We start from the raw sequence: 25447 nt of genomic DNA on the forward strand, positions 1-25447 counted from the left end.
CAATTATTAGGTTTTTTTTTTTTTTTTGGATACTGAGGTTCACTAGATCAATGCTACACACTAATTTCAATTTTTCATATCCTTTTTTCACTCATAAATTTAAGAAACTTAAAGCATTGAAATCAATGAGTTTATCTACCCACCTAGAAATGGAAACATATCGCCCAAATAAAAAACAGAGTCTACTCATTCATAATTAAAGTGGCATTGAAGGCTGTTGTCAATTTGAGTATTCAGGGGGGCAATTCTGTCATTTCAACATTAGCAGATGGCCGGAAGCAAGAGTTCTGAGTGCAGAGTGCGAAATGCAAATGCAAACTATCCCAGTTTTTGCTCTTGCGAAGTTCTCTTCGTTTTGGTCTCTCTTTTGTCCGTAGACCCTTTCGCCGCTCCTTTTTTCCAACCTAACCCGCAAAATCGAGCACACCCATTGCTGGTCCTCAGTTCCTCGTTCTCCCGTAGGTTTCAAACCCTCAAAACCCTCGCTGTTCGAAGCTTGTGCTAGCAATTTTCCATTCCAATTGAGACCCATTTCTTTGATCTCTCGCAACTGCTTTGTATTCTACTCTAAATCCTCTCGATCAAGCTCACTGTAATGTCCGGTTCTGGCGGTTTTGCCGTGTCGCGAGCTCACGGGGGAGACCGGTTCTACAACCCCCCGGCGATTCGGCGGCACCAGCAGCAGCAGCAGCAGCAGCTGTTGTTGCAGCAGCAGCAGTTGCAGCAGCGGCAGCTTCAGAGGCCGTTGAAATCGGACTCCTCAGCGGAAGTGGAGAGCCGTACGGACTCCGAGGAGTCGACATTGTCGAAACCGCCCACAGCGTGCTCCTCTTCTCCGCCGCCGTCAAATTTGACTACCAATTTGGACCGTTTGATGGAATCAGTGACACCCCTTGTGGTCGCTCAGTGCTTTCCCGAGGTACTCCAAAAAAATTTTAGGGGTTTACATTGATTTGTTCTTGAAATAAATTGCTAGGGCTATTTTTGTTAACTATTGGCGTTTTGAGTGCACAGGCGGGTATTAGGGGGCGGAGGACTAGGGAAGCTGAGTTACAACCTTTTTTCGGTCTTGGCGATCTGTGGGAATCGTTTAAAGAGTGGAGCGTGTATGGAGTGGGAGTGCCTCTGTTGTTGAATGGGAAAGACTCAGTTAAGCAGTATTATGTACCATTCCTGTCGGGTATTCAATTGTACATAGACCCCTTAAAACGCCCGTCAAGGTTGAGGTAAGTTTGAATATTTCTCATGTTTGCAGTTTTTTTTTTTTATGGTTCTTAGTTACGCTCTCTTTGTGGGTTCAGTGGCCTATTGGTAGATTTTAGAGTATATGCTCATTACTCATTTGGATGATCTTAATTTTTTTTTTTTTTTGGATAGCAAAAGAAAGTTTGATTATTAGGGAAATAATTTACAAGAGGGAGAATGAGATATCTTCTGAGAAAGATCTGGAACAAACTAGGAATAAACAACTACGAACAAACAAAAAGAGAAAAGATCAATAAGCCACGATGTTCGATATTCTTCATAAAATTTAAAAAATGCTGCGCTTCCATAATGCTGCCTTATCCTTCCTTCTTCCAAAGCTTGTGAAAGAAATGGCTAACAAGTCTTCCACCAAAGAAAGATGCCCAACTGTCTCCCATAATATTACCAAAAAGCTTATTCCAAATCCTCTAAGCAAGTTTGCGACGCAAAAGAAGCTGAGAAGCTGTCTTGGAGTTCTTGTAACAAAGAAACCAATAACAAAGTAAAGCTGTTCTGAAAAGAACTCGTAAGAGTTGGTCTAGAAGAAGGCCCATACACTGAGGAAGACCACAACTGACCCGTCCCTCTCACTTCAAATAACACAGAAAGGGGAGAAAACCTCGTTAGAGTATCCACTTTGGAAATTCGAGAGACCCACATGACAAGGATGCCATTTGAGGCACCATGTGAGGGTAAAAACTATCCCCACAATGGCCACCCCAAATACTTCTTACCAACCCCCCCCCCCCCCCCCCCCAATCTACCAATTCCAATTTTTCCCTCTTGGATAGGGATGATATTGGGGGAGAGCACCTGTCAAAGACTTTCTTAATCAAGTTCCATTTTCTAATCTACCCTTACCCTCATTCCAATTTCCAACTAACTATGTTTATAATTTGACATGCTTCCCCCCTTCCCGAACCCTTTACCGCCATCATAATTTATCTACTATGCTAGATTTTATGCTATTTTTGAACTTTTTTTTTTCCCTCTTGTACTTCCCAGGACTCAAACCCACCCTCACCAAATTCTCTGTAGGGTCTAATAAATTTGGGACTGGATCTTATGGATCAATATGAGTATGAAAGACAGAACTTTGCAGTGGTGAAGGTGAGGGACTTGGAGAGGTTAGGAGCAAACTTTGGGTAGAAGGTAGGGAAGCTTCGAAAAACTTGATGGTGGCTGCCTCATGGTGCTCCTTTTGAGTTTAAAGTAGCATGGGATAGTTTGGTGAGAGGGTTAAAAGGAAGGTTGTTGGTTGGAAAAGTTAACTTTTGTCATAAGGGGAAAAACTTACCTTAATCCAAAGCATTCTTGCTAGTCTTCCAGCTTAATTTATGTTTGTTCACAATTCCAGCATTGCTTCTAATTAGGATCGAAAATTCAATGTTGATGGGGAAACAAAGCACCCCTTAGTGAACTGACTGTTTGCTCCCTACTCAGATTTGGAGGTATGGGTTTGAGACATCTAAAAGAGTTCAATCAGGAATTGTAGGGCATGTAGCTTTGGATGTTCACTTTTGAAAATGGTGTTTTGTGAAAAGAGTGATTACATTATGAATGGAAGGAAGGTGTTATAAAAATTTCTTGGGTTCATGGTAGGAAACGGCCACAGAACAGATTCTGGATTGATTTTTTGTGTGGAAATGATGCACTTGAAGACTGGTTGCCAGCACTTCATAACGTTTTAAGTGATGAAAAGGAATGGGTTTTCAGATGTTTTGGAATCTGACTTTTAGAAGTAGGGTTTCAGACTGGGAGTTCGAAGAGGTGAAAAATTTGTTAGCCAAGCTCCATAGCATCAAAATCTACTGGAATTTGGAAGATTCTGTAAGAAGGCTTAGTGTTAAGACTGCTCATTATCGGTCAAAAACTACTACAAATTCATCTCCGGAAGCAGGCAGGTGGTCTTTCATTGGAAGGCTATGTGGACTGTTATAATCCCCTAGAAAAATTGTTTTTTATTGTTAGCATTTTAGGCTCCTTGGGAAGCTGTTCTCAGAGGGGACAACCTGCACCAAATAGGCTTCTTGGGAAGCTCTTCTTCAGCGCTCAAAGTTCAAATGTGGTGATGTGAACACTGAGGGTATGGAACTTAGCCCCTCTTTGTGGTTTTTAGTGCATTCAGAGAGAAAGGAATAAGATGGCCCTTTGAGGGGAAAAGTGGTTCCTATACAGAAGTTAAGGATGCACTTATACACGCACTTCATTTTTGAAGCTTTGGAGTTTAAACCCAAAGATCAATTTTTTCTGTGACTTTTTTGATAATTGTTTTTTAACAATGCTTTTGTTTCTTTGGCATTTTGCCCCCCTTCCTTCCCTTCTTTGGTGCTATTTTCTTTAATTCCACACTTCACTTGTCAAAACAAAATCTCTAGTTATAGTTGGCTGTATCTGTTGATTGATTGTGAAATGGACACAAAGGAAGAGATTTTCTTTAATCCCAAGTGCCAATACAGACTGAAAGACCTACAAACTTCATCTTTTAAATAGTAAAAATTTGGTGTAACCAAGTGCTTTGTGAAGGAGAATGTTTATCCTTTGAAATGGTTCTGTTTATTTCGACAGGGAGGACCTTAAAGTTAACTTGAAACCATGGATGGAAGAAAAAAAAGTAAATGACAACCTCTTCCTTTAAGACTGTTGCAATGAACAACTTTTACCGAACGATAACCAAGGTGAGAGTTAAACTGCTGTGCAAAAGTAAAAAGAAGAAAAAAAAAATGGAATGAAGTGGTTGGTAATCTAGAGAAATATGATCCCCTGGTGTCAAACAAACAAGTTGAGCTCATGTGAGAATGATTTGGAGTGTTGTAATAATGCTTTGACTTTTTTTTGCAGATTTTTGAGGTTGTTTTGGATCTTAGGAGTAATATATCTGTCTAGTTTGGTTAGTTGAGGTCTTAGTGTCTTACTTAACAGGATGTCTCTCATTTTGGCACTTTAACTGGTTGTAATGTTTGGGATGTTCATTCCCTATGAAGAAAGGAAGGATCCCAAAGAATTGATATTTCTCTTAGTTGTTGAACCTTTCTTTGATTGATCAATGTGTGATATCCTGAATTCTCATTACTAATGGAATCAAAGTGATCTTTGGATTGATTAGAAGATCCTTTCGATTGACTAGAACCCATCACTTGAACGAAACTAGATCTTGTGGAATCATATAGAATTGACGATACATTCTATACCTTTTCCTTGTTTACTAACCATACATTGTCTAATAAAATCCAATTCTCTCTTGGTACATTCCTCAAGAAATCTGGTTTGTGCAGATTCTTCCCTGAACCTTGGTGCAATCCTTCCATTTTTGGATTCCAGTTATGGAGAGAGTTGCTGAGAGGTATGATGGGTGGAAGTGTGTCTATTTTTCTTAAGAAGTTGTAGTACACTAGTCTCAGCTTGTTTGTCTAGCTTCCCTATTTATTTATTGTCTTTTGATTGAGATCCTGAAAGTTTGGTTGAGAGGATGGGGAAGTTGATGTAGGTTTTCTGTGATCTGAATTGCTGATTCAACATGCAAGCAAAACGTGTTTTACTTTTTTAGGCATTTTATTGGGATCTTTATCTTTAAGATTTTCAGATATTTTTATTTAAGGAATTAATATTTTAGTTTATTTAGGTGTGTAAAATTACTCTTATTTTCCCAGCATTGAAAGCCCACACTTTTTTCTTTTTGGGGTGGTGGTTGAAATTAAGTCGCATTGGATGTTGGTCCTCTATCAATGATTCAGCATGCAAGCAAGAACTATCCTACTTTTGTAATTTTTATTGTATTTTCATTTTTTTTTTATCTAGGATATATTTTTTGGGCTGTATCTTTAATATTTTAGGTTTCTTTTAGTTAGGATAGTATTTTAGTGTATTTAAGTTTCTAAATTTCTTTTTCCAATTTCCCATGCATTGAAATACTATAAGAGGCTCCTTTGTACTAGTTTTATGGAGGTTGATTTGAAATTAAGTTGTGGTGGTGGTTGGTCCTGCAGCAGTTGGTATCAAAGCAGAGTAACTCTAAATCGAAAAAGTTACCAGTGTTGTTTGATAGGGTTTGTGATTTTAGCTCAAAATACCACTGCTGTCATCGTTTGAAACTGTTTTCTATGATTTCTGATTTATTCATTGGATTTGTAATTTCAACTCAAATTGCTTTGCCTTCTTTGTTGCCATCTCTATGCCACTGCAATCACTGCTACATGCCCGATTGATGTCACTGAATTTTACTTTTAGCCCTTGCACTCCTGTTCCCATCCTATCACAGTTGCAAGAATTATAATGAAAAAATTGTGCTGTTTCGTGATGCAGGACAAGAAGCAAGACCTTGGGAAGATCCTTGTTGGAGAATAATTAAGACGAATTGGGTTAAGGGATTGTGGGGTTTAGTTAGTACTTTACTATGTTTTTAGTTTAATTAGTTTAGTATCATGTGTATTTGGGGGCTTGTTTGTAATATTGGTGAATTTTAGGGCTATGTTTGTAATTTCATGTTGTTTAAGGGATTTATGTGCAATTTCATGTGAAGAGGCTTTCTTATAAATAGCATGTAAAAGTCATGTTGTAGGCAGCAGTTGTTGAATTTGAACTGAACATGAGTTTCCCCTTTGTGTCTCCTCTCCTCTCATCCCCTTCCGTCCTCTCTTCAATCTCTTTTAACATCTTCCATGGCTGCAGATCCTTGATGCTGCCCCTGCATCATTTGGTATTAGAGCCCAACCATGATCTTGTTCTACCTTTTCAACTCCCCCATCCTTCCCTTTCACTCTTCTTCTCTTCTTCCTTCTCCCCACTGTTCTCTAGTTTCCCTTGCCCACTCTTCTTCATTCTCTGGTTCTTCTTTGCCCTGAAATTTCAGTGTTTTTTTTTTCTCAAAAAAGTTGAAAGCTGTTCTGAATTTTTCAAAAAAATTCCAGTCATGTCCCATTTTTTCGAGACCATAAATTTTAGCCTAGATTTTATAACACCACCCACAGGGCCACACCATAAAAAACAGAACCCCCTGAAACCCTAGCCCTAAAAATTTATTCACCGTCTGACCACCAGAGGAGCACCATGCACCGGCCAAACTTCTCCAGCCGTTGGCTCTTCGAAAATCCTAACCTTCTGTGCTTTTCTCATCAGAGCACCGACACCATTGAATTCCCCATTCCTTGATCTCCCTTCGCCCCAAATATCATTGCTGAGAAGTCACTTCTGACGACTTGTGCATCTCACACGCCAGTGACGTGTGTGAGAAAAGTTGCCTGAGTTCCTTGCAACAGCCAATTTCGTAAGAAATTGCCTTTAGCCACTATATTTTGGGTTTCTTCCTCTATATTTTCATTTGTGGCATGATATTTTGATTGTGGATCTTCTATTTCACAAGAAATGCCACCAGCATAAAAACTCAGGTCTTTTTATTTTATTTTATTTTATATTGCTGCATATTGTGAATGTTCACATTGAAATTTGTCATTTTATCACGACACTCAAGATCAAAGGCGAATTGAAGATTGTTTTTGAGAAATTGGGAGTAAAGATTGTGGGCAATGGTGTTAAGGGCTTTTGTTGATGTATAGTTGCAGTGGATATATGTACAAATCCAGCAATATGGTGACAAATTATTGGTGGAAATGTTTGCTCACCTTTTTCAAGTGTGGAGGAAATGTTTGCAAAATCGTCATTGACGGATGATGCCCTAAGAATATGGTTTCTACAAATGGAGTCACTCATATGCAACTTCATTTAGAACCTCACCCTGGCCTTATGAGATGTCTTGGATTGATAACACTACCTTATATGTTTATGAAAGATGTTTGGTTCCTATCCAAATGGGTAACTATTTTTGATAATGTTTGGTGTGATATAATACCTATGAAGATTGGCCATGTACTCCTTGCTTCTCCTTGGTTGGATGATTTGGGTGACTCAAGGAGATGATAACACATATATCTTCCACTATATTGAGAAGAACATCATTTTGAAGCCTGCTCCACCAGCCAACCAGGATAAAGAAGATGAGATTAGTGATCATGTCGAAGGCACTCAACTTGAAGACACGAGCAAGGCAATGAATGTGTTTGAAGACATCTACAGTATTTTAGACACTCCTATTGTTGAGTTTGTATTCTAATGTGTTTATTGTTGTTAACTCTCAATTCAAGTCAATGATGCTGCCAAAGGATCGTGGTTTCTTGTATCACTCAAACGCTGGTTTTCGAAGAGTCCAAGTTTGCTTTTTACTTTTGATCCTCCACCATTTCAAAATTTGAGGCCATATTTTTCTAATTGGGGGAGAATTGATGTAGGATAAGAAGCAAGACCTTGGGAAGATCAATGTTGGAGAATAATTAAGAAGAATTGGGTTAAGGGATTGTTGGTTGTATTTAGTAGTTTACTTTGTGTTTTGTTTATTTACTTTCTTATTATATGTTTGGGGGCTTGTTTCTAATATTTGTGTATTCTAGGGGTATGTTTGTAATTTCATGTTGATTTAGGGATTTATGTGTACTTTCATCATTTCATGTGAAGAGGTTTTCCTATAAATAGTGTGTGAAATCCATGTTGTAGGCAGTTGTTGAATTTGAAATGAAGTGAACGTGAGTTTCCCCTTGTTTCTCCTCTCTCCTCTCTCCTCTCTTCAATATCTTCTAACCTCTCCCATGGCTGCAGATCCTTGGTGCTGCCCCTGGGTCACACCATCACCAAATTTGAGCAATTGAACCCTAAACACAATCACAGTTGCAGATTGATATAAACAATCATCCAAATTCTTCAATCATGGCACCTAATTTTCTCTTGTTTATAGCCTTGCGCTACCACCCACCTTAATCTTTTGATTAACCAACTTTTAAAGTCCAAACCTCTTCAATTCACATCCTTAATTGAAATATTAGTCACCACAAATCAGTTACAGAGCACAACAAGAATAAGGAGAACCAGAAGGAGAAGTTGTTGTTGCAGTGCTGATATTGGGCCATTAAGCTGTTAGTCCAGATCACAGAACTTGCAATTTGAACCAGAGACTATATTGCTATTGAAAGATCTTCATTGAAGCTTCACCATTGTTGTGAGCCATGCCATTGCTGGCAAAAAAAATTCATTCTTACGCCCATTGTTAGTTTGGTGGAGTAAAAAGGAGAAAACCCTACCTCTCATTTGGTTTTTATTGAAGAAGACGATTTAAAAGTTCCATGCTACTTGATCTGGATGGAACCTCTTTGCACCAAACTGGACTGCCCTAATGGAACTAGACCTGACTACATGAAGTGGTATGGTCAGAACCTTACCCATTAGAAAGCAGAATAAAAAAAAAAGAAGGAAAAATTCGTGATTGCTTTGACCTAATTATTGTGAATTAGGAGAAAGGAACTTCTTTGAGTTCGTTAAAGAGGAGATTATCCAGAAAGAGGAGGTGTTGAGGAAGCACCTTTTGAGAGTGAAGGGCCACTGGATGAAATATTGGATGCACCAAAGTTGGACCTTGAGCCTCACAGATTTGCAAGTTGCACCTCCAATTGCTCTTCAATCATATAATCCTATTTTCTTTTGAAGCTGGAAAAATGCATTGGTTTGCGTCAGGTTTGCTCATGGTCATTATTCTTTATTCTTTAGTTATTTAAAGTTTGAGGTTGAATTCTTCCTAATTGTGTGAGAATGATTCAACATGCACAAAAGAGCTATCCTAATTTTTAAATTTTTATTGTATTTTAATTTTTTTATTCAGGATTTTTTTGGGATCATATTTTTAAGTTTTTAGGATATTTTTATTTAGGAAACTAGTATTTTAGTTTATATAGATTTCTAAAAGGTTTTCTTATTTCCCTAGCATTGAAAGTGTATAAAAAGATCCTATGTACTAGTTCATGCCTTCATGGGGGTTCAATTGAAATTAAGCTGCATTGGACGGTGGTCTTGCAACATGGATGGTGCGTAATACCTTTTGTTATTTGGGAGATTGTGAGGATACTTGGATCTAAAGCCAGCTTGGGGACCTTATGTTTTTGGGGCTTTCCACCCCCCGCCCACGTGGAGCGGGAAAAGGGAAGGGGGTGGAAGAGTTGGTGGGGAAAGGGAATCTTACTTGTGTGGTTGTGCTAGTTCCTATTTTATTGCACATCTATTTCTCTTGTTCTATGTGGTCTAAAGGGATGGTTCAAAAATCCAAGTTTGGGAAGACTTGTGGAAAGGGGGCATTCCTCTTCATTTACATTGTCTTGCTACTATTTATGATGCTTTTATTTCTAACTTCTATAGTCAAGATTGCTCTTGTATCTCTTGGAATCCTTAGTTCTTCTACAATTTTAGTAACATAGAAGTGAATTAGTTCTTTGAGTTCTACTCTTGACATGGGTTTCTTCTTTCTAAATAAAATACTTTGGTGCCTTTATTCTCCTGTAATTATTTTTATGTGTATCTTGTAGGGACTTTGTTGTAATATGTGGCTCATATGTTGAGTGGAACACATGTGCAATGAGAAAACATGGTTGAAAACAGCAGCTATGGTTTGCAGGAGCAAACCGTCGACGGTTTCCCTGAAACCATTGATAGTTTTGTCAGGATGACAAGAAACAATCGATTGTTTTGGTGCTGTTACTTCGACTGTTTAGTCTCGGTATTAAACCGATGACGGTATGTCTGAGACCGTCGATGGTTTGGCTCGGTAACTCAACGTTGGTTTTCGAATTTTGAATTTGAGAAGTTGTATGAGTTGGGTTTCGGGGGGAAAAACCTCTGAGAGGGTTATATATACATGGTATATATTGTAACTCTGTAACATTCATATCTCTAAACACAAGATAGTAAAAATTCATTGCTGATTGCTCCAGTGGATATAGGCATTGCCGAACCATGTAATTCTTCATGTCATTGTTTCATTGCTTTCATATAATTTACGTGATTGTGTTTTATGTATATTTCACTATTGAGTGCTGCATTGTAAGATCGTTTGTTTCCGCTGCGCATTGATTTGCACAAAAAATTGGTATCAAAGCATTGTTGTAATGACTTTTGAAATATCTTTTTGCAAAGTTTGATGTTCTTAAGTTCAATGGAACGAGAAACTTCGGACTATGGCAGAGAAGGGTTAAAGATCTGCTAGTGCAGCAAAGTATGGTGAAGGCATTATACAGAGGTCAACTGGAAGGCATTGACAAAATAAGTTGGAAGGAATTGGAAGTAAAGGCTGTGTCGACTATCATGCTTTGTTTGGCTGATGACGTGTTGTATCACATCATGGATGAGGATTCTCTAGTGGCAGTTTGGCAGAAACTAGAAAGACGGTATATGTCTAAGTCTTGATCAAACATGTTATATCTTAAGCAAAGATTGTATTGGCTTAAGATGGCGAAGGGTTTGGATTTGAACCAGCACATCAATGTATTCAATCAAATTATAAGTGATTTGATGCGGGTTAATGTGAAGTTCGAGGAGGAAGACGAGGCATTGATGTTATTGAATTCTCTACCTGCGTCTCACACGTATGAAAATTTGGTTACGACTCTAACATGGGGCAAGGAAACCTTGAATTTGGAAGAGGTAACAAGCGCACTCCTGGGTTTTCATTAGATAAAGAAGGCCAACGATGACATTTCACAAGGTGAAGGTCTTGTGGTGAAGGGTAATTAGGAACGTGGGAGAAGTAAATTCTGGAGCGGATCGAGTGGTAATAAATATTTGTTGCAGTCCAGGAAGAACATAAGGTGTTTTAAGTGCGGAAAAATTGGGCACATAAAATTGGAGTATTCGGAGTAGAAGAAGGGGAATGCAGAAAATCAAGAGGGTTCGTCAAAATCTACGAATGTAGTGGAAGAAGGAGACTTAGGGAGCAGTGATGGTGATATTATGTTTCATCGGGTTTAGAACGCCTCATGGATTCTTGGATCCTAGATTCAAGATATTCTTATCACATGACACCAAATGGAAATTTGTTAAACAACTGTAGGTTAGTTAATTCTAGTTCTGTTCTAATGGGAAATAATGCTTCATGCAAAATTATTGGAATAAGAAATGTCAGAATTAAAATGTATGATGGTGTTGTGAGAACATTATGTGATGTAAGGCATGTACCAGATGTACGAAAGAATGTGATTTCATTGGCACTTTAGATTGTAATCGGTATAGTTACAAGTCTGAAAGTGGGATAATGAAGGTGTGTGAAGGCGAATGGTGATGAAGGGATAGAAATTAGCGAGAAATATCTATGCACTGTTGGGTGCCACAGTTGTAGGTGGAGCTATAGTTGTAGAATCTGAATTAGATAACATTGTTTTGTGACATATGTGGTTAGGGCATATGGGTGACTATATTTATTCAGATGTTTGGGGACCGGTGAGGATAACATCACAGGTTGGACATATGTACTTCGTGAGTTTATCACGAAAGGTCTTGGTGTACTTCATGTGGCACAAGTCAAAGATTTTTGCCACGTTAACTTGCGGTTGAGGTTGAAAATTAGATCGGGAGAAAGATCCTTCGGTCAGACATTGGAGCTGAGTACGTTGGTGTTCAAGGAGTTTTGTGAGTAGCATGTCAAATTGTATGCAAGGTTTGCATAGAACTTCTTGGTAAAGTCAGTGAGTATGACGTGTTTTTCGATACACTGATTGCCAAGGGTATCACTAGATGGGAAATCATTTCGTAGTGGCTTCTCTTTTTACACCACCCGTTTTCTCTATTGTTGTTCAATTCTGGGTTTTAAGAAATGACTTATAAATAGTAGGACAAGCCTGTAACATTTTATAATATTAACATGTAGGATATTTATATTTCTTCTATTTTTCAAGCCAATAAATGAATAAATTTCTTTTCAAATAAGCGCTTGGCATTTTTTGTAACCCCATGCTGTTTTTTTTCTCAATTAAATCCTAAATTAAGATCCATATATTTTACTTCTGTTAACTTTAGGTTTATGACCTACAAAATTTCTACTTAAAAATGAAGTATCCCTATTCCCATATAAAAAACTTGGAGACCATTTTGGTGGTATTCCCATATAATTTAAAGTATCATGCATAGACATGCAGCCATACCTGACATTTGTACCTGAGTCCAGGTAATATCGACATGCTTCAAAGGCTCACTATGATACACGGTGACATTGTTCTTGAGTGAAGCTCTGGGACAGACACTGGGAAAAGAAGTTTATTACTTCTTGGGAAGGAATCAAAAGCCTGCCAGACCTGTTTAGCCTAGTCTGAAAATATGGAGCATCTTCATCAGTTGAAGAGCAACTGATTTGAAGAATCTGTTGTCATGTTTCTTGAAACCCTAACCTAAGAGTCTTGGAGAGCAAGTCATCTTGACAGCTAGTGACTCTTGAAGTATGCTGAGCAAAAGGTTTCCAATTCCTTCACTCCCATATCCAGGGGTAGATTCTGCAGTGACCATGGCTGGCACTTCTATTAGCCGTCATAGTGCCTAGCTATTAAGAGTGAAAAAGATGCTTTTCTATCTAATTCTTAACTGAAATGGGGGGTAGCAATGACATTGTGATCTAATTTATTGTCATTAATTATTCCCATGTTCTTCACATGTTCATATATTTTGTCCATCCTCTTCTTAATTTAGGACTTCTCAAAAAACATTCGCATACATAGATATGTACAGACATACCCTCATGTCTCTGGCTCTGTCCATCTCTTTATGTGTGTATGTATTCAATTTGTTCCCTCTGTATATCACACTGCCTTATGTGAGTTGTTTAATAGTTTTCTACTTTTTAATTTGACATTATTTTATCTTTTCAATGTTTCATTTTTTCGGTGGATAGTTTTTGAAATTGAGGGTACATCCCTTAATCTTTCAATTGATTTGTGCCTGGTAGTTGTTTTATATGTAGTCCTAAACCCTGGGTACTTTTTTGAAGACCAAGGCAGCTGGTGCCTTGTAGTATAATAAATTTACACTGTATTTGTGCTATCATATGATCAGCATAAAATATTTTGCATATCCTCAGTTAGAGCATTGTTTGACAACTATTTTGGCATGGCCATTTATTTCTATCATATTCTTACAAATTACAACAGACCAGGCCTTAAGTCCCACTTAGTGGAGTTGGCTACATGAATCCTTTCCTGCCAATTTACATGGCCTTGGACAATTTCCTTGGACAATTTGAGGGCTATTGAATCCTTAGTCATTATCTTGTTCCAAGTTATTTAGGTTTACCCTTACCCTTCTATTGCTAAAGTAACTAGCTCACGCCTCTCTCGTGCACAATTTGGCCTATGTTGCAGGGGTGCCCAAACCACTCCAACCTTATCTTCTATAAGTGCTATACCTAACTTATCTTGAATATGTTCATTCTTTAATTTATCTTTAAATGTTATATCACTCATCCACCTTAGCATTCTCATTTTGGCAAATTTTACTCTTTGGATATGTTGTTTCTTAGTTGCCTAACATTGTGATCCATATAGCATGGTTGGTCTTATAGTCGTCCTTCTAATTTTAATTCTACAACCACCACAACTTGCCCAAAGCACTCCCTGTGCTTTAGCTCTATGTATTACATATTCTTATGTGATTTCTCCTTCAACTTTTATAATAGATCCAAGGTATTGAAATCTAGTAGCACTATTAATTTCTTCACCTTTTAATCGTTTCTCCAATATTCCTCCTACCATTATTGAAACTATATATCATATTTTTTGTCTTATTTCTATGTATTCTAAAATATAATGCTTCTCTCTATAATTCTAACTTAGATCCTACATCTTTAGTTTCATCAGTCAAAACAACATCTGCAAACAACATACATCATGGAACCGGATACTTCTAGTAAGTTCATCCATAACTAATGGAAAAAGATAAGGGCTCAAAGTATATACCTGATGTACGCCTATTGTTATTGGGAATTATGTAGACTCTCCACTTTTAGGCCTAACACTAGCGATTGTTCTATCGTACATATCCTTAATGACAGCGGTATACCTACTGCATACTCCTTTCTCCCACCCCCCTAGAATCCACCATAGAACTTCCCGAGGTACTCTACCATAGGATATCTCTTAGTCAATAAAAATCATGTGCAAGTTTCTCTTCTTGTTCCTAAACTTTTTATTAATCTTCTTAAAAAATATATAGCTTCTATAATCAATCTCCCATGCATAAAATCGAACTGATTTTTTGAAACCCTCTTTTTTGACATTAGTCTTTGTTCAATTATCATGCCACATAGGTTGCATGAATCATAAATTTAACTTTATGATAGTTATTACAATTTTGAGCATCTCCTTTGCTTTTTTATGTAGGTATTAAAGTGTTTTGCCTTCATTCAAAATTAGCTAGTCAAATAATTCTGTTATCATTAGGCATTTACAAACTTCAATTGGGTATTATTTGATCAGCTTCATCATTTTTCACCTTTTTTTTTAATGCAAGCTTAACTTCATTAACTCTAGTTTTGCAAATAAATTTCAAATTTTTAGCCTTTTCTTCATTTGTCGATTCTAACGTTAATACTTTTACTCTATCTGTCTAGATGGCAGAGACTGCCGACTACATGCTATTGAAATAGTTGTCTAAAACTAATAGGCATGTTCTGCCCCCTCAGGTGTTCCAGAGGGTGGCTTATGTCGCTGCCCAAGAGTAACAACCCTTCTGCAGGACTAACACTCATGTTTAGGCTGTTTCTGCAATAATGCAGCTGTTTGGTATCCTCATGATGGAACTCTTATACAAATTGAATATCTTATGATGTGGCCTTGACTGTTTCAGGTGTTACTGACATTAATTAGACATTTTTATTGAGTAGCTTGATTGGTTCAAATGTTACTGGATGAGCTTATTTTTTTGAATAACTCGAGGACAACCCCTGATCAAGCCTTCTAGGTATGCTAGTTCACTAATCAACCTAGGGCACCCCCCTTCTCTCTTCCCCCAGGCCCCTTTGCCCTCAAAGGAAGGGCCCTTGGAGAGGGGTTGTGAAGGGCCCTTAGAGAGAGGGGTTGAACAACTACTTCATCCTGAAAATTCTTACTTTTCACACAGCAACTTTTGAGTATTACTACAGTCAGATGATGTGGGTGATGCTGGCTATGATGCAGCTTGCACCTTTGTTGGTTATAAATCTTGAATTTCTTCCATCTGGTACTCCTGGATACTCTTACAGATTTAGGCAGGGTGGACATTGCTGGCTGCAATGCAACTGGCATGCTTGTTGAGCTGCAACCTTGGTTTTCTTCCATTGGTGATTTTGCATTGCTATGACAGCCATGCGGTGGACAACACTTGTTATGGTGCAGATGTTGCATCTGTTAAGCTAGAGGCTTCATTCCCTGCACTTAGGTGTAGTTCTTGCTAGGCCCTACAAATGTATGAGGCAGGATAAGGGCTACCTGCAACATAGCTTCTGCATTTATTATGTTAGAACCTTGAGTCATTTTTAGGGTTAGTTCTGATTGCACCTAGAAAATTTGAAAATTGAGACATGTAAGCTGTCAAAATTATAAGGACTGGATGTTTGCATTGTAATTTGAAGGCTATCTTAGCTGGAACATTGTCTTAGCTGAGCGGTGGTCTGAGATAGGAGGCTATCTTTTAGCTTGAGCCTGGTGGTACATTAGAATTTATACTGGAGTCCCCTTCTATTTGTATACTGAAGATTAGAATGACTATTGCATGATTGCGTCCATGTCAGCGAGTTATGTTGTTGGCTGCTTATACTGCCCTATTGAAATACAGGACGTGATCGTCTCCTTTACTGTAGAATTTCATTTGAATTACTTGAGTAGCTAAAGCAACTTTACACTACAAACATTCCGCTGAGGGAGCAGTATCTCTTATGTAGCCTGCATGTTTGTCAAGAGAACTTGCATTAGTCAGTTACGTAGCGAGGTTCTTAACTGAGTGCTGTAGAGATACTCTTGACAATCAATTTCATTTGGGTTGCTATACAACCTAAAAAATTAAACAAAAAAGAACACTTCAACCACCAAAAAGGATGTGCATGGAACAGCATATGGATATTGGATTATGGCTCATGGTGGATTCCCTGGCATTAGGAAGGGTAGAATGGTCCATAATTAGCTAAAGTTTTCCTGGGATACTTCTTTTAAACTATATCTATGGAAATTTAAGAGTAAGTGAAGAGCTCGTGTCAAATCTGAACCTGTACATGATGTGCTCTAGGTGCAAGCTTGTGTATTTTCATGCTGATCTTGTATGGGAAAAATAATGTAATTCTAATGTTTCAGCAATGATATGGCTTGAGACATGGAAACTAGGCTCATTTCAGTTCCAGATTCACACATGCGCATGTGCCTAAGCCCACGTAGTTTAGTGCCTTTTTTTTTATTGATAAAGAAAAAGGGGGTGGAGGTGTTTACATAATAAAGAGTCTAACTGATGACATTGGCGCATCTGGTCTATTGTATTGCTATTATTTGGATTCAGTTTTGTTTCTATGATATTAGATCCAGGCACTTAATGATGCATGTTTCTTGCTTCTTGTGATTGTTTGCTCATTTATATATTCCATCAGAAGGCCTGCTGATGAGAGTGATGCTGAGTCTTCAAGGGAGACGAGTAGTAATGGCAGCAGTGATTGTGAAATAGAATGGAGAGCTAAATGCATTGTTGATGGGGCTCGAAGCCAGCAGAATCTTGTGAGCTTGAATTCACAAAGGTTTAACAGGCTCTCATTGAGGGATAAACCTATTGTGAGTTCATCAAGTGATGAAGTTGAGGTTTGCAACTCTCCGGGGCTGCTCATATTTGAATATTTGGAGCAAGAACAACCACATCATCGTAAACCTTTAACTGATAAGGCAAGTCTGTCTTAATGGAGATTAGTTTATCAAGCTTGGCTTTTATGCATTTTATTGTCCTGATATAGATACCTATATCGTCTTTCACCATGTTCCCCACCTCCACAGATTTCAGTCCTGGCATCTCAATTTCCAGAAATCAGAATGTACAGTAGCTGTGATCTATTGCCTGCAAGTTGGCTCTCTGTAGCCTGGTATAATTTCTCAAACTAAATATAAGATGTTTGAATGGTGGTTGACATGATTGTTCCTCTTATTGTGATTTGAGTTTTGATGAATTGATAATGGGTGAAGGTATCCAATATACAGAATACCTATGGGCCCAACACTACAGAACTTGGATGCATCCTTCTTAACCTTCCATTCTTTATCTACACACTCCAAAAGTATATTTCTCTCTCTCTCTCTCTCAAACACACACGTGCGCACGCACACACAGATTCGTCATTGTTCCTTGTTCTCGTGGTTTATTTGTATTTTTAATTTTTGTCAGGTACAGGCAAAGGTCGGCCACACCTTCATGGTTCAAGTGGTAGGAAGGTCCATAGTGCTGACACATCTTCAAAGATTTCTTTACCTGTTTTTGGCCTTGCCTCTTATAAGTTGAAAGGTTCAATTTTGACTCCTAGTGGGGCCAATGAATGCCTGCAAGAAAATTCTCTATTGCAAGCTGCTGACGATTGGCTCAGGGCCTTGCAGGTTGATCTTCCTGACTATCGGTTTTTCATTTCCCACAACTCACAATGGAGGTGATGGGGTATCAAGTTCAGATAAATGATTATATTGTTATACAGAGTGGGCGAAGAAATTTCAGGTGCCAATTTTGGATGAGTTGTGTCAAAAGCTACACTGCCTTCACTTAATAACCTATATCCCTCCAACCAAATGACCTGGATGAATCTTGTGCCTTACTGATTCATCCTTCTGACTAATTACGCACAAAAGGTTCTGTTTTACAAAAAGCGGTGTCTGCACGAGAAATATTGGATCATATCACTACGGTCAGGCCCTTTTTGAGCAGGAATTGTGGTGCAACCAGACCTTATCTAAGTTGGGGGGCAACACGTCGAAACATATGCTATTTTGTTGTTTGTTGGCAGGACTGAAGAACTATGGTATGCACAGCAGGAATTCGGTAAGGTCTCTCACTTATTTGGTGTGTGTGGGGCAACCAAAGACTTTCATAATCTGGGTACCTTGGTGAATCACTGTGACTTGTCAGTGCTCAGTGATTTTTAATGACAATCAACAATGATGAAGAAAATTTGAAAATATGTACTCATGGCTGCACATATACACCCATCACCCATACCCATAGTTTTCAAAACATGCAATTTTCCTTCTGGTATTAGTATTAATTTATTATCAGGTTCATACAAATGTTTCATTAGCTCTGTATTGTTGGATTCATTCCACCCAAAAAAAAAGAAGGTATTGTTGAAGTTGTGCTCCTATCTTGTCTGCTTTTTAAAACTTTAGAGTGGTGACCATGATATTGGGTTGCAACAATCATATGAGAAATGGTGGCCTTCTACAATCTGGAAATTCACTAATTGCTGGTTGCATGGTAACAAGAAAGATTGTGAAAAAAAAAAATTAGATACAGCTTCTTTTATACAACAAAAAACAAATTAATTTTGCATGCTTTTGTTACATTGTTAAAACTCAATATTATCAAATTTTGTTTATAATTTATAGTTAAAGTACGGTCATTGTTTGTTGCTCAGGCAGCTTGGCTTTGCCTGATTATATCATATGAACCCAGTGTTAGTTTCTAAAAAGGTTCACAGAATATTCTTTATTTTATTTCCCCTGCATTGAAATATTAAAACTAGATGAAAAAGCTTTAATGATTTAATTAGTTTCTTTGCTGCCGCAGCTTTGAATCATTTGTGAAATATGTATTCTAAGGTATAAGATTGAATTAAGCTTGGAACCTAATAGAAATTGAATAGGGATATATTTATTTGCAAAAAAATCCTGCTAAAGATTAATTAAAGTTCTGTGAAAGCTTGCATTATTCCATCCGACTTAGAATATTGGAATAGATATTTTCAAGATAAAATTTGATAGTTGAAATTCCTCATTAATTTTGTTACTGATTAATCTTACAAATAGGAATTCTGTGAATTAAATTTATTTTAAGCATGTGCATGGCAAGTTATCGAAAATCAATTTTCCTTGGATACAGTTTTTGGTTTTCATTTTTTATTTTTTAAATTAGTTTTTAATTTTGGTCTCAATTTTATAATTGAAATAAAGAAAGAGTGGTGTTTTGAAAAGTTATTAATTACATTATCAATTATTTTAATGTTGAATTTGTCTGAGCTACCTCTTCAACATCTTTGGTCAAAGTTTCCGATGGAAGTATTAAATTGATAATTGGTGGAAAATGATTCATATAACCGATCCCACTGAGTGGGAATTTATTGAGGTTTGGTTTTATTGTTGTTGTTATCCGATTTAAGTGTTATGGAATTTTTCCAGGGTGATGGATAGCATTTGCAGGCTGTCTATTGAAATTATCTGTCTATTGAAATTATCAAAAAGGGTGATACAGCTTTTTCTAATTTATTTTTGTCAGTAAAATCTCAACACTTTTCTCAAATGTGCCTAATCTCGGCTTCGGTTCTCCAAACTTTCTCCTTCTTTGTTTTTTCCATCTATTTTAAAATTTCCTACTTTATTAATTTGCTTTTAAATTCAAATTTTCAGGTTTATAATATTTAATATAATTTGTTTTCGAATTTGCTTTTCTTTGTTTTCTAACTTTTTTTCTTTTGTTCCTTCTAATTTTTCTCATTAAAAATAAATAAATAGATTAGAAAGGAAAAGGGAACTAATTGAATTTTATAAGACTTGGTAGATTGACTAGCAACCTCCATATTTAATTTCTTTAAATTTATTTGATTTTTAATTTTTTTTTAAAGGAGAAGGAACCTTCGGTTACTCATACCGCACTTCTAAAAATCAAATCAAATTGAAGGTTTTAGTTTAGCATTATTATAAAGTAAGACTAATTCGAAATCATTACCTAATTGATTGTTTAGTTAATCCATCATTTGGTTTGGTTATTCAATTTGAGTTGATTCTCACAATATCAATTTATTTATATAAATCAATTATCTAAAAATATTTGCACATACTCTTTTTATTTTATTTTATAAATTTAAGTTATTATAGTCAAGTCCATCTTATCTTCTCTATTTTTGAAATCAAATCCTTGTTAATAGGTCATTTTTATTTTCTTTATAGTTAAGTTCATGTTATCTTCTTTATTTTTGAAATCAAATCCTCGTTAATTAAGTTCTATTTTCTTATAATCAAGCCCATGTTATCTTCTCTATTTTTGAAATCATATCCTTCTTAATATGTCCTTTATAGTCAAATTCGTGCTATCTTCTCTATTTTTGAAATCAAATCCCTGTTACTAGTCAAGTACATGTTATCTTCTCTATTTTTGAAATCGGGTCCTTGTTAAATATTTTTTTTTTTAAATTTTGAAATCGAGTCCTTACTAAAGCCCTTTTATTTTTATTTTTATTTTTTTTATCGAGTCCCTTGTCATTAAGTCTTGCAAATTAAGCCCTTTTGAAAACATGTCCCTGTTTTTAAAATCAAGTTACCATTGAGTCTTATTTTGAGTCTAGTTTTAATTTCCTAAAATTGTGGATCCTATGTGGCCGTTAAAAAGAAGGAATTAGAATTTTTTTACTTTATTTTAGCATGCTAGAATGTACATATAGGAATACATGCACGAGGGGATACATACGGGAGTATAGATTCAAATACATACATAGTGCAGGAATTACATTGTAAAATAAAAAAAAAAAAAAAAAAAAAAAAAAAAAAATAATAATAAAAAATTCTCAAAGGGGGCAGAGCGATGCCTTTGGGCTCTAGGATATTCCATAGCATCTCCAAAGGTACATGTTCACCAATTTAGAAAGAAAATTAGGCAATGGGAAGGAAATTTGAATGAATCAAGGAAATTAATGAGAAATCTACAAAAGATTGGGAACGTTCATAGTATCCATAATATGCAAGAAAGATACCTTGATTCTGTGAACTAATTTGGAAATAATCCTCAAGATATATCACACAAATTGATTGAGGGATTTTTGAAAATTGGGGTGTATCCCCTATATATTGGGCCATACTTTCCATTGAAAGGAGAATCAACCATATCACAAAGATGGAGGGATTGCTTTGTAGCAAGAAGGAAAGCACAATTAGGGTTTTTGCCTAGAAGGGAATAATGAAAAAAGAAAGACCAGATACTACCTAAACAAACCTAGGCCTAGCCTTATAAATAGAGGAGTGAAGTACGACGAGTATGGTTGGCCTAGTCTTACGGTCAACCCTCAAGCAAGCACATACATGTGAACACTTTGATTCAATAATTCAATCAACCAAACACAAACAATATAAATTATGCAACGATTCACATGTTATAAGGTTTTTGAAAAAATGTATGATTTTATCCAAAAATAAAGTCTCGAGTGTTCATTTATCAAAGAATCAAGATTGTACGTGAAAAGATGCTATTTTCAAAATTCAAGAATGCAAGTTCTAAGTTAACAATTTAATATTCTTACAATTGATATTAGCAAGTGATAATATTGAAATATAAGGGTTCAAGTGACTCTTCTAAATATGGGTTGCTAGGTTTCAAGCAATGGCTCACACAATCAAGCAAGGATTCAAGAAAATGTAATGAGTTTACCCAAGTGAATGGTTGGATGATTTAATGTTGTTCAACACAAGCATAGACCACGCCAGAAGTCCTTCAATCAAGCTTTGAAACACAAAGATGAAGGTGGGTATAGGTGTGTAGAGAGAGGAGGCCATGAGGGTACTTAGAGGGGGAGGTCGTGTGGGTGAGAAAGGGAGGAGGGGGTGATGGTGATGTTGGATAGAGTTGTCTCTCACCACTAGATCTTCAACGAGAACAGTGTAGCCTCACACTACGCAATCACAAGATTGGACAAAGCTTTAAGCTTCAACAATGAAGTTTTCTTCAATATTCAATCATAGACTAATTAGAATTCTACAATGAGCAAGGATATAACAACTAGCATTGGAGACAAACCATTAAACACTCTCAATAACTCTCACACTTAAGACAACCTAACACAAGTAATACTAGAAAAAAAAAAAGAAATTCCAACCCATAGACACACAACTCAAGCTTAGTTGTCATGCACAATATAAATTCCAACATATAGTATCATCTTCAAGAATGCATCCACAAATAATAAAGTCTTCAAAAGTCTTCAAGTCTTCTATCAAAAAGTTGATGATCTTCAAGTAGTTTCCATGAGTACCTACAAAACAATTATGAGTAATAGTGGACATCGGGAGTGTTGGAATTGGTGTGATCCCAAGAAGGAGGTGAATTTGATATTTAAAACTTTTTCGCTAATTTAAACAATTATGCCGATTCACCATATATTATATCCCATTTTTGTAATGATCGTGTATGTGAAATGATTAATCTATAAGTGTGAACATACACGCGCAACATATCTCATTTAAATAAAGGTATGAATGTAAATAATAAGAACTATGAATAAACAAGCATACATGTGTGGAAATTAAAGTACAGTAATTAAATGAGATAGAGAGAGAGTGACACAATATCTGTTATCGAGGTTTGGCCAAACCAGCTTACGTCCCCGCCTTGGGCATACTCTCTAAGGATTACACTATCCCTACTCACTTAAATGGGCAGAGTAGAAACTGTTACAACCTCTCCTTACGTGGTGAGGTAAACCCCAGCTCAATTATCAGGCTGAGCCCAACTGGTCTCCCTTATGGGTCGGAGAATCTCCAGTTCAATTTATGGGCTGAACCCAACCGGTACACTAAAAATATTTTTGTACATATAAATATGCTTCTGAATATAAGCAGAAATGTACACGTTTAAGCTCTAACAAATGCACTCTCTAATGATATGAAATATACTCAGTAGAGTAAGGGTACTATCAAATAATTTTGCACAAATGAAATATATATGAAAAATGAGTATCATTTTTCTCCTATAAATATATTTAAAAATAAAGAGTAGTTGGAGAATCTAGGAATTTAAACTAAAGAATAAATTTGTGCTGTAAATAATTTTTCTCCCAAAAAATATTTATCAAAAAAATAATTGGGAGAAACCCAACCAATACTCTCAAAATGAGTTTCAAAAAATAAATAACAAGTGAGAGTATGTGCATGTGAATACAAATGAAATGCCCAAAATAAATATACTCTTTTCCAAAATGATTTAGAAATGAGTGAATGAAAAGAGAGTTGGAGAGTTTTGTTTAGAACATTTGCCCTAAAGGAACGATTTTTGTAATAAAAATAGTTTTGGGGGAACTTTGATTAATAATGGATTAGAGAGAAAATTTGGATTAATCAAAGTTGCTAATTTGGAGTAATGACGGGGTATTTATAGATTTTCCAAAAATTATGACCATTGGGACACACTTGGTATTTTTAAAAAGATTTAATTGTGTTTTGACCTTAATTACCCTAGTAAAAATTTGCAACCCAAGAGATTCGGTCACCCGGTCTATAGGGTCGGTCACTCGAACATACACACAAGGAAAAATTTAATTTTCAAGTTTAGGTGCCCGAGGAAAGGTTCAGGTGGTTGAGCCAAGGCGATTTTCCAAATGCTCGAGATTCAGTCACCCCGTTCTTAGTTTGTTCTGTCGAACATGACAATTCGGTTATCTGGGTATTTTTGAACTAAGTATTCGGGCACCCAAGGACGGTGGAAAAAGTTACATTGAGCGTTCGGTCAACTGTGGACAATCAGTTCAAATTAGGTTCGGTGGCCCAGGCCTTAGTCAACTTTTTGACTCTTTACACATTCGGTCGCTCAAACCATTTTAACCTTCTAAGGTCGGTCACCCGAAGCCCTTTCAAAATTCAAGTTATGTTCTAATTGGCCTCATAAGTTTTGTCCTTATAATTATAAATATGATATTTAAAATTTTAGGGATTCATTATGTGCATGGGGACCTATGGTCAGTCTATGGCTTAGGCTTTTTAATATACCCCAAAAATCCAGCGTAGGTCGACCGAAGTCAGGTTTGGTTCCCTACGGTCAATCTATGGTCCTGTCTGAGCATTAAGTCATATCATGCAAGATGTATGCAATTATTACGGACCAAAATATAAAAATTAAATGCATATAAAAATTAAAACAAATATGTCTTCTTCTTCGCTCTTCTGACATCTTGGAATGCGCCAGAGTGTATAGTCTTTACGTCCTTCAAGGCTTCCGTTGCCAGTCTTTTTATGTGTATGTTGAATTATAACCTATTCAATCACTAAATACACACATGAGAAACATGTGTTTTGTTAGCATCAAAATAGGGATCAGACTCAAAAAGTCAATTGGGAGGTCATCCCCTGTGTCACTATATCGGCAAAGGAGATAGTCAAAACATGTTAATCCCCATCATCTCTCCCAAGCCCAAAAGAATTCTTCTCCAAAGAATGAGAAGTGATGTACTTTGAATACAACTCTATGTTGAGATGAAGGAGGTCCTCTTTAAGTATCCAACTCCTCTCAGAAAGTGGCTTGCCTCTCCACATGTCCAAGAACTTTTGGTATGATCCGGTTCATGTGAATGTAGTCTTGTCATCCAAGATCTCTTCAATCTCATCAAGCTTCTTTGGTATAGGCACAGGTGGAGGCAAAGGAAACTTTGGGTTTTCATGCTCATGAAGAGTAGGGAATGGAATAAGGATCACTTGCAAGGTTAGAATTGGAAGGCTCCACAAAATATGATGTTTCAAGAAAGGGGGTTAGATCTTCAACATTAAATACATTACTTATATGAAAATTGTAACGACCCAAAAAATACTGATATTTAAATATTAAAGAGAGAGGAAAATGGAAATAGGAACAGAAGGAGGCAGTAGACTTCGTTGACGAACGCTTTGTGTTCATCAACGACATCACATTTTGGAGATAATAATAATAATAATAATAATAATAATAATAATAATAATAATAATAATAATAATAATAATTATTATTATTATTATTATTATTATTTCTTGGAATTTCCAGGACTCGTCGATGAATACAAGGGTTCGTCGACGAGTGCATAAGGAAATTCGTTGACGAATACAGGGTTTCGTCGACGAAGGTCTTCAGGACCTCGTCGACAAAGATCTTCAGGACCTCATCGATGAAGGCAAGTTTTCATCAACGAGAAAATACCGAGAGAGATTTTGGGGTAGCTTGAATTTCGTCGACGAGGAAGTAAGGTTCGTTGACGAAATTACTGAAAGATTCGTCGGTGAGATGACGTGTCTCGTCGACGAAAGCCGCAGTATAAATAGTGAAAAACCCGAATTTTTACCCATTTTCAGCGCTCCTCTCTCTCTCTCTCTACGACCCTCTCTCACTTCTTTTTTCATTTCTAGGCCTGTTTTTTACCGGATCA

General features: G+C 36.7%; 1 protein-coding gene across 3 annotated transcripts; it reads left to right on the forward strand.

Annotated features, from left to right (window-relative positions):
* The first annotated feature begins 250 nt into the window (after window positions 1–250).
* On the forward strand, window positions 251–18430 carry LOC131155279 (uncharacterized). Of its 3 annotated transcripts, XM_058108311.1 has the most exons (7): window positions 281–919; window positions 1015–1226; window positions 16703–16988; window positions 17097–17182; window positions 17283–17374; window positions 17482–17528; window positions 17688–18430. In XM_058108311.1, the coding sequence occupies exons 1-7, from the start codon at window positions 596–598 to the stop codon at window positions 17739–17741; spliced, it is 1101 nt and encodes a 366-aa protein (XP_057964294.1). In that variant the 5' UTR covers window positions 281–595; the 3' UTR covers window positions 17742–18430. The 3 variants fall into 3 exon arrangements, with proteins under 3 accessions (XP_057964293.1, XP_057964292.1, XP_057964294.1); XM_058108310.1 differs by having other exon boundaries at window positions 251–919; window positions 16706–16988; window positions 17482–18430; XM_058108309.1 differs by having other exon boundaries at window positions 261–919; window positions 17482–18430.
* Window positions 18431–25447: the final 7017 nt, after the last annotated feature.

Source organism: Malania oleifera, chromosome 5, assembly GCF_029873635.1.
Source record: "Malania oleifera isolate guangnan ecotype guangnan chromosome 5, ASM2987363v1, whole genome shotgun sequence".
NCBI lineage: Eukaryota > Viridiplantae > Streptophyta > Magnoliopsida > Santalales > Ximeniaceae > Malania > Malania oleifera.

What these genes read in the sequence shown, in the direction of transcription:
- LOC131155279 (XM_058108309.1), top strand. Translation starts at nt 596, where the DNA reads ATGTCCGGTTCTGGCGGTTTTGCCGTGTCGCGAGCTCACGGGGGAGAC. An exon ending in AGTTGGCTCTCTGTAGCCTG is followed by an intron (nt 17,183 to 17,282) that starts GTATAATTTCTC and finishes TAATGGGTGAAG; the next exon opens with GTATCCAATATACAGAATAC. An exon ending in TTTATCTACACACTCCAAAA is followed by an intron (nt 17,375 to 17,481) that starts GTATATTTCTCT and finishes AATTTTTGTCAG; the next exon opens with GTACAGGCAAAGGTCGGCCA.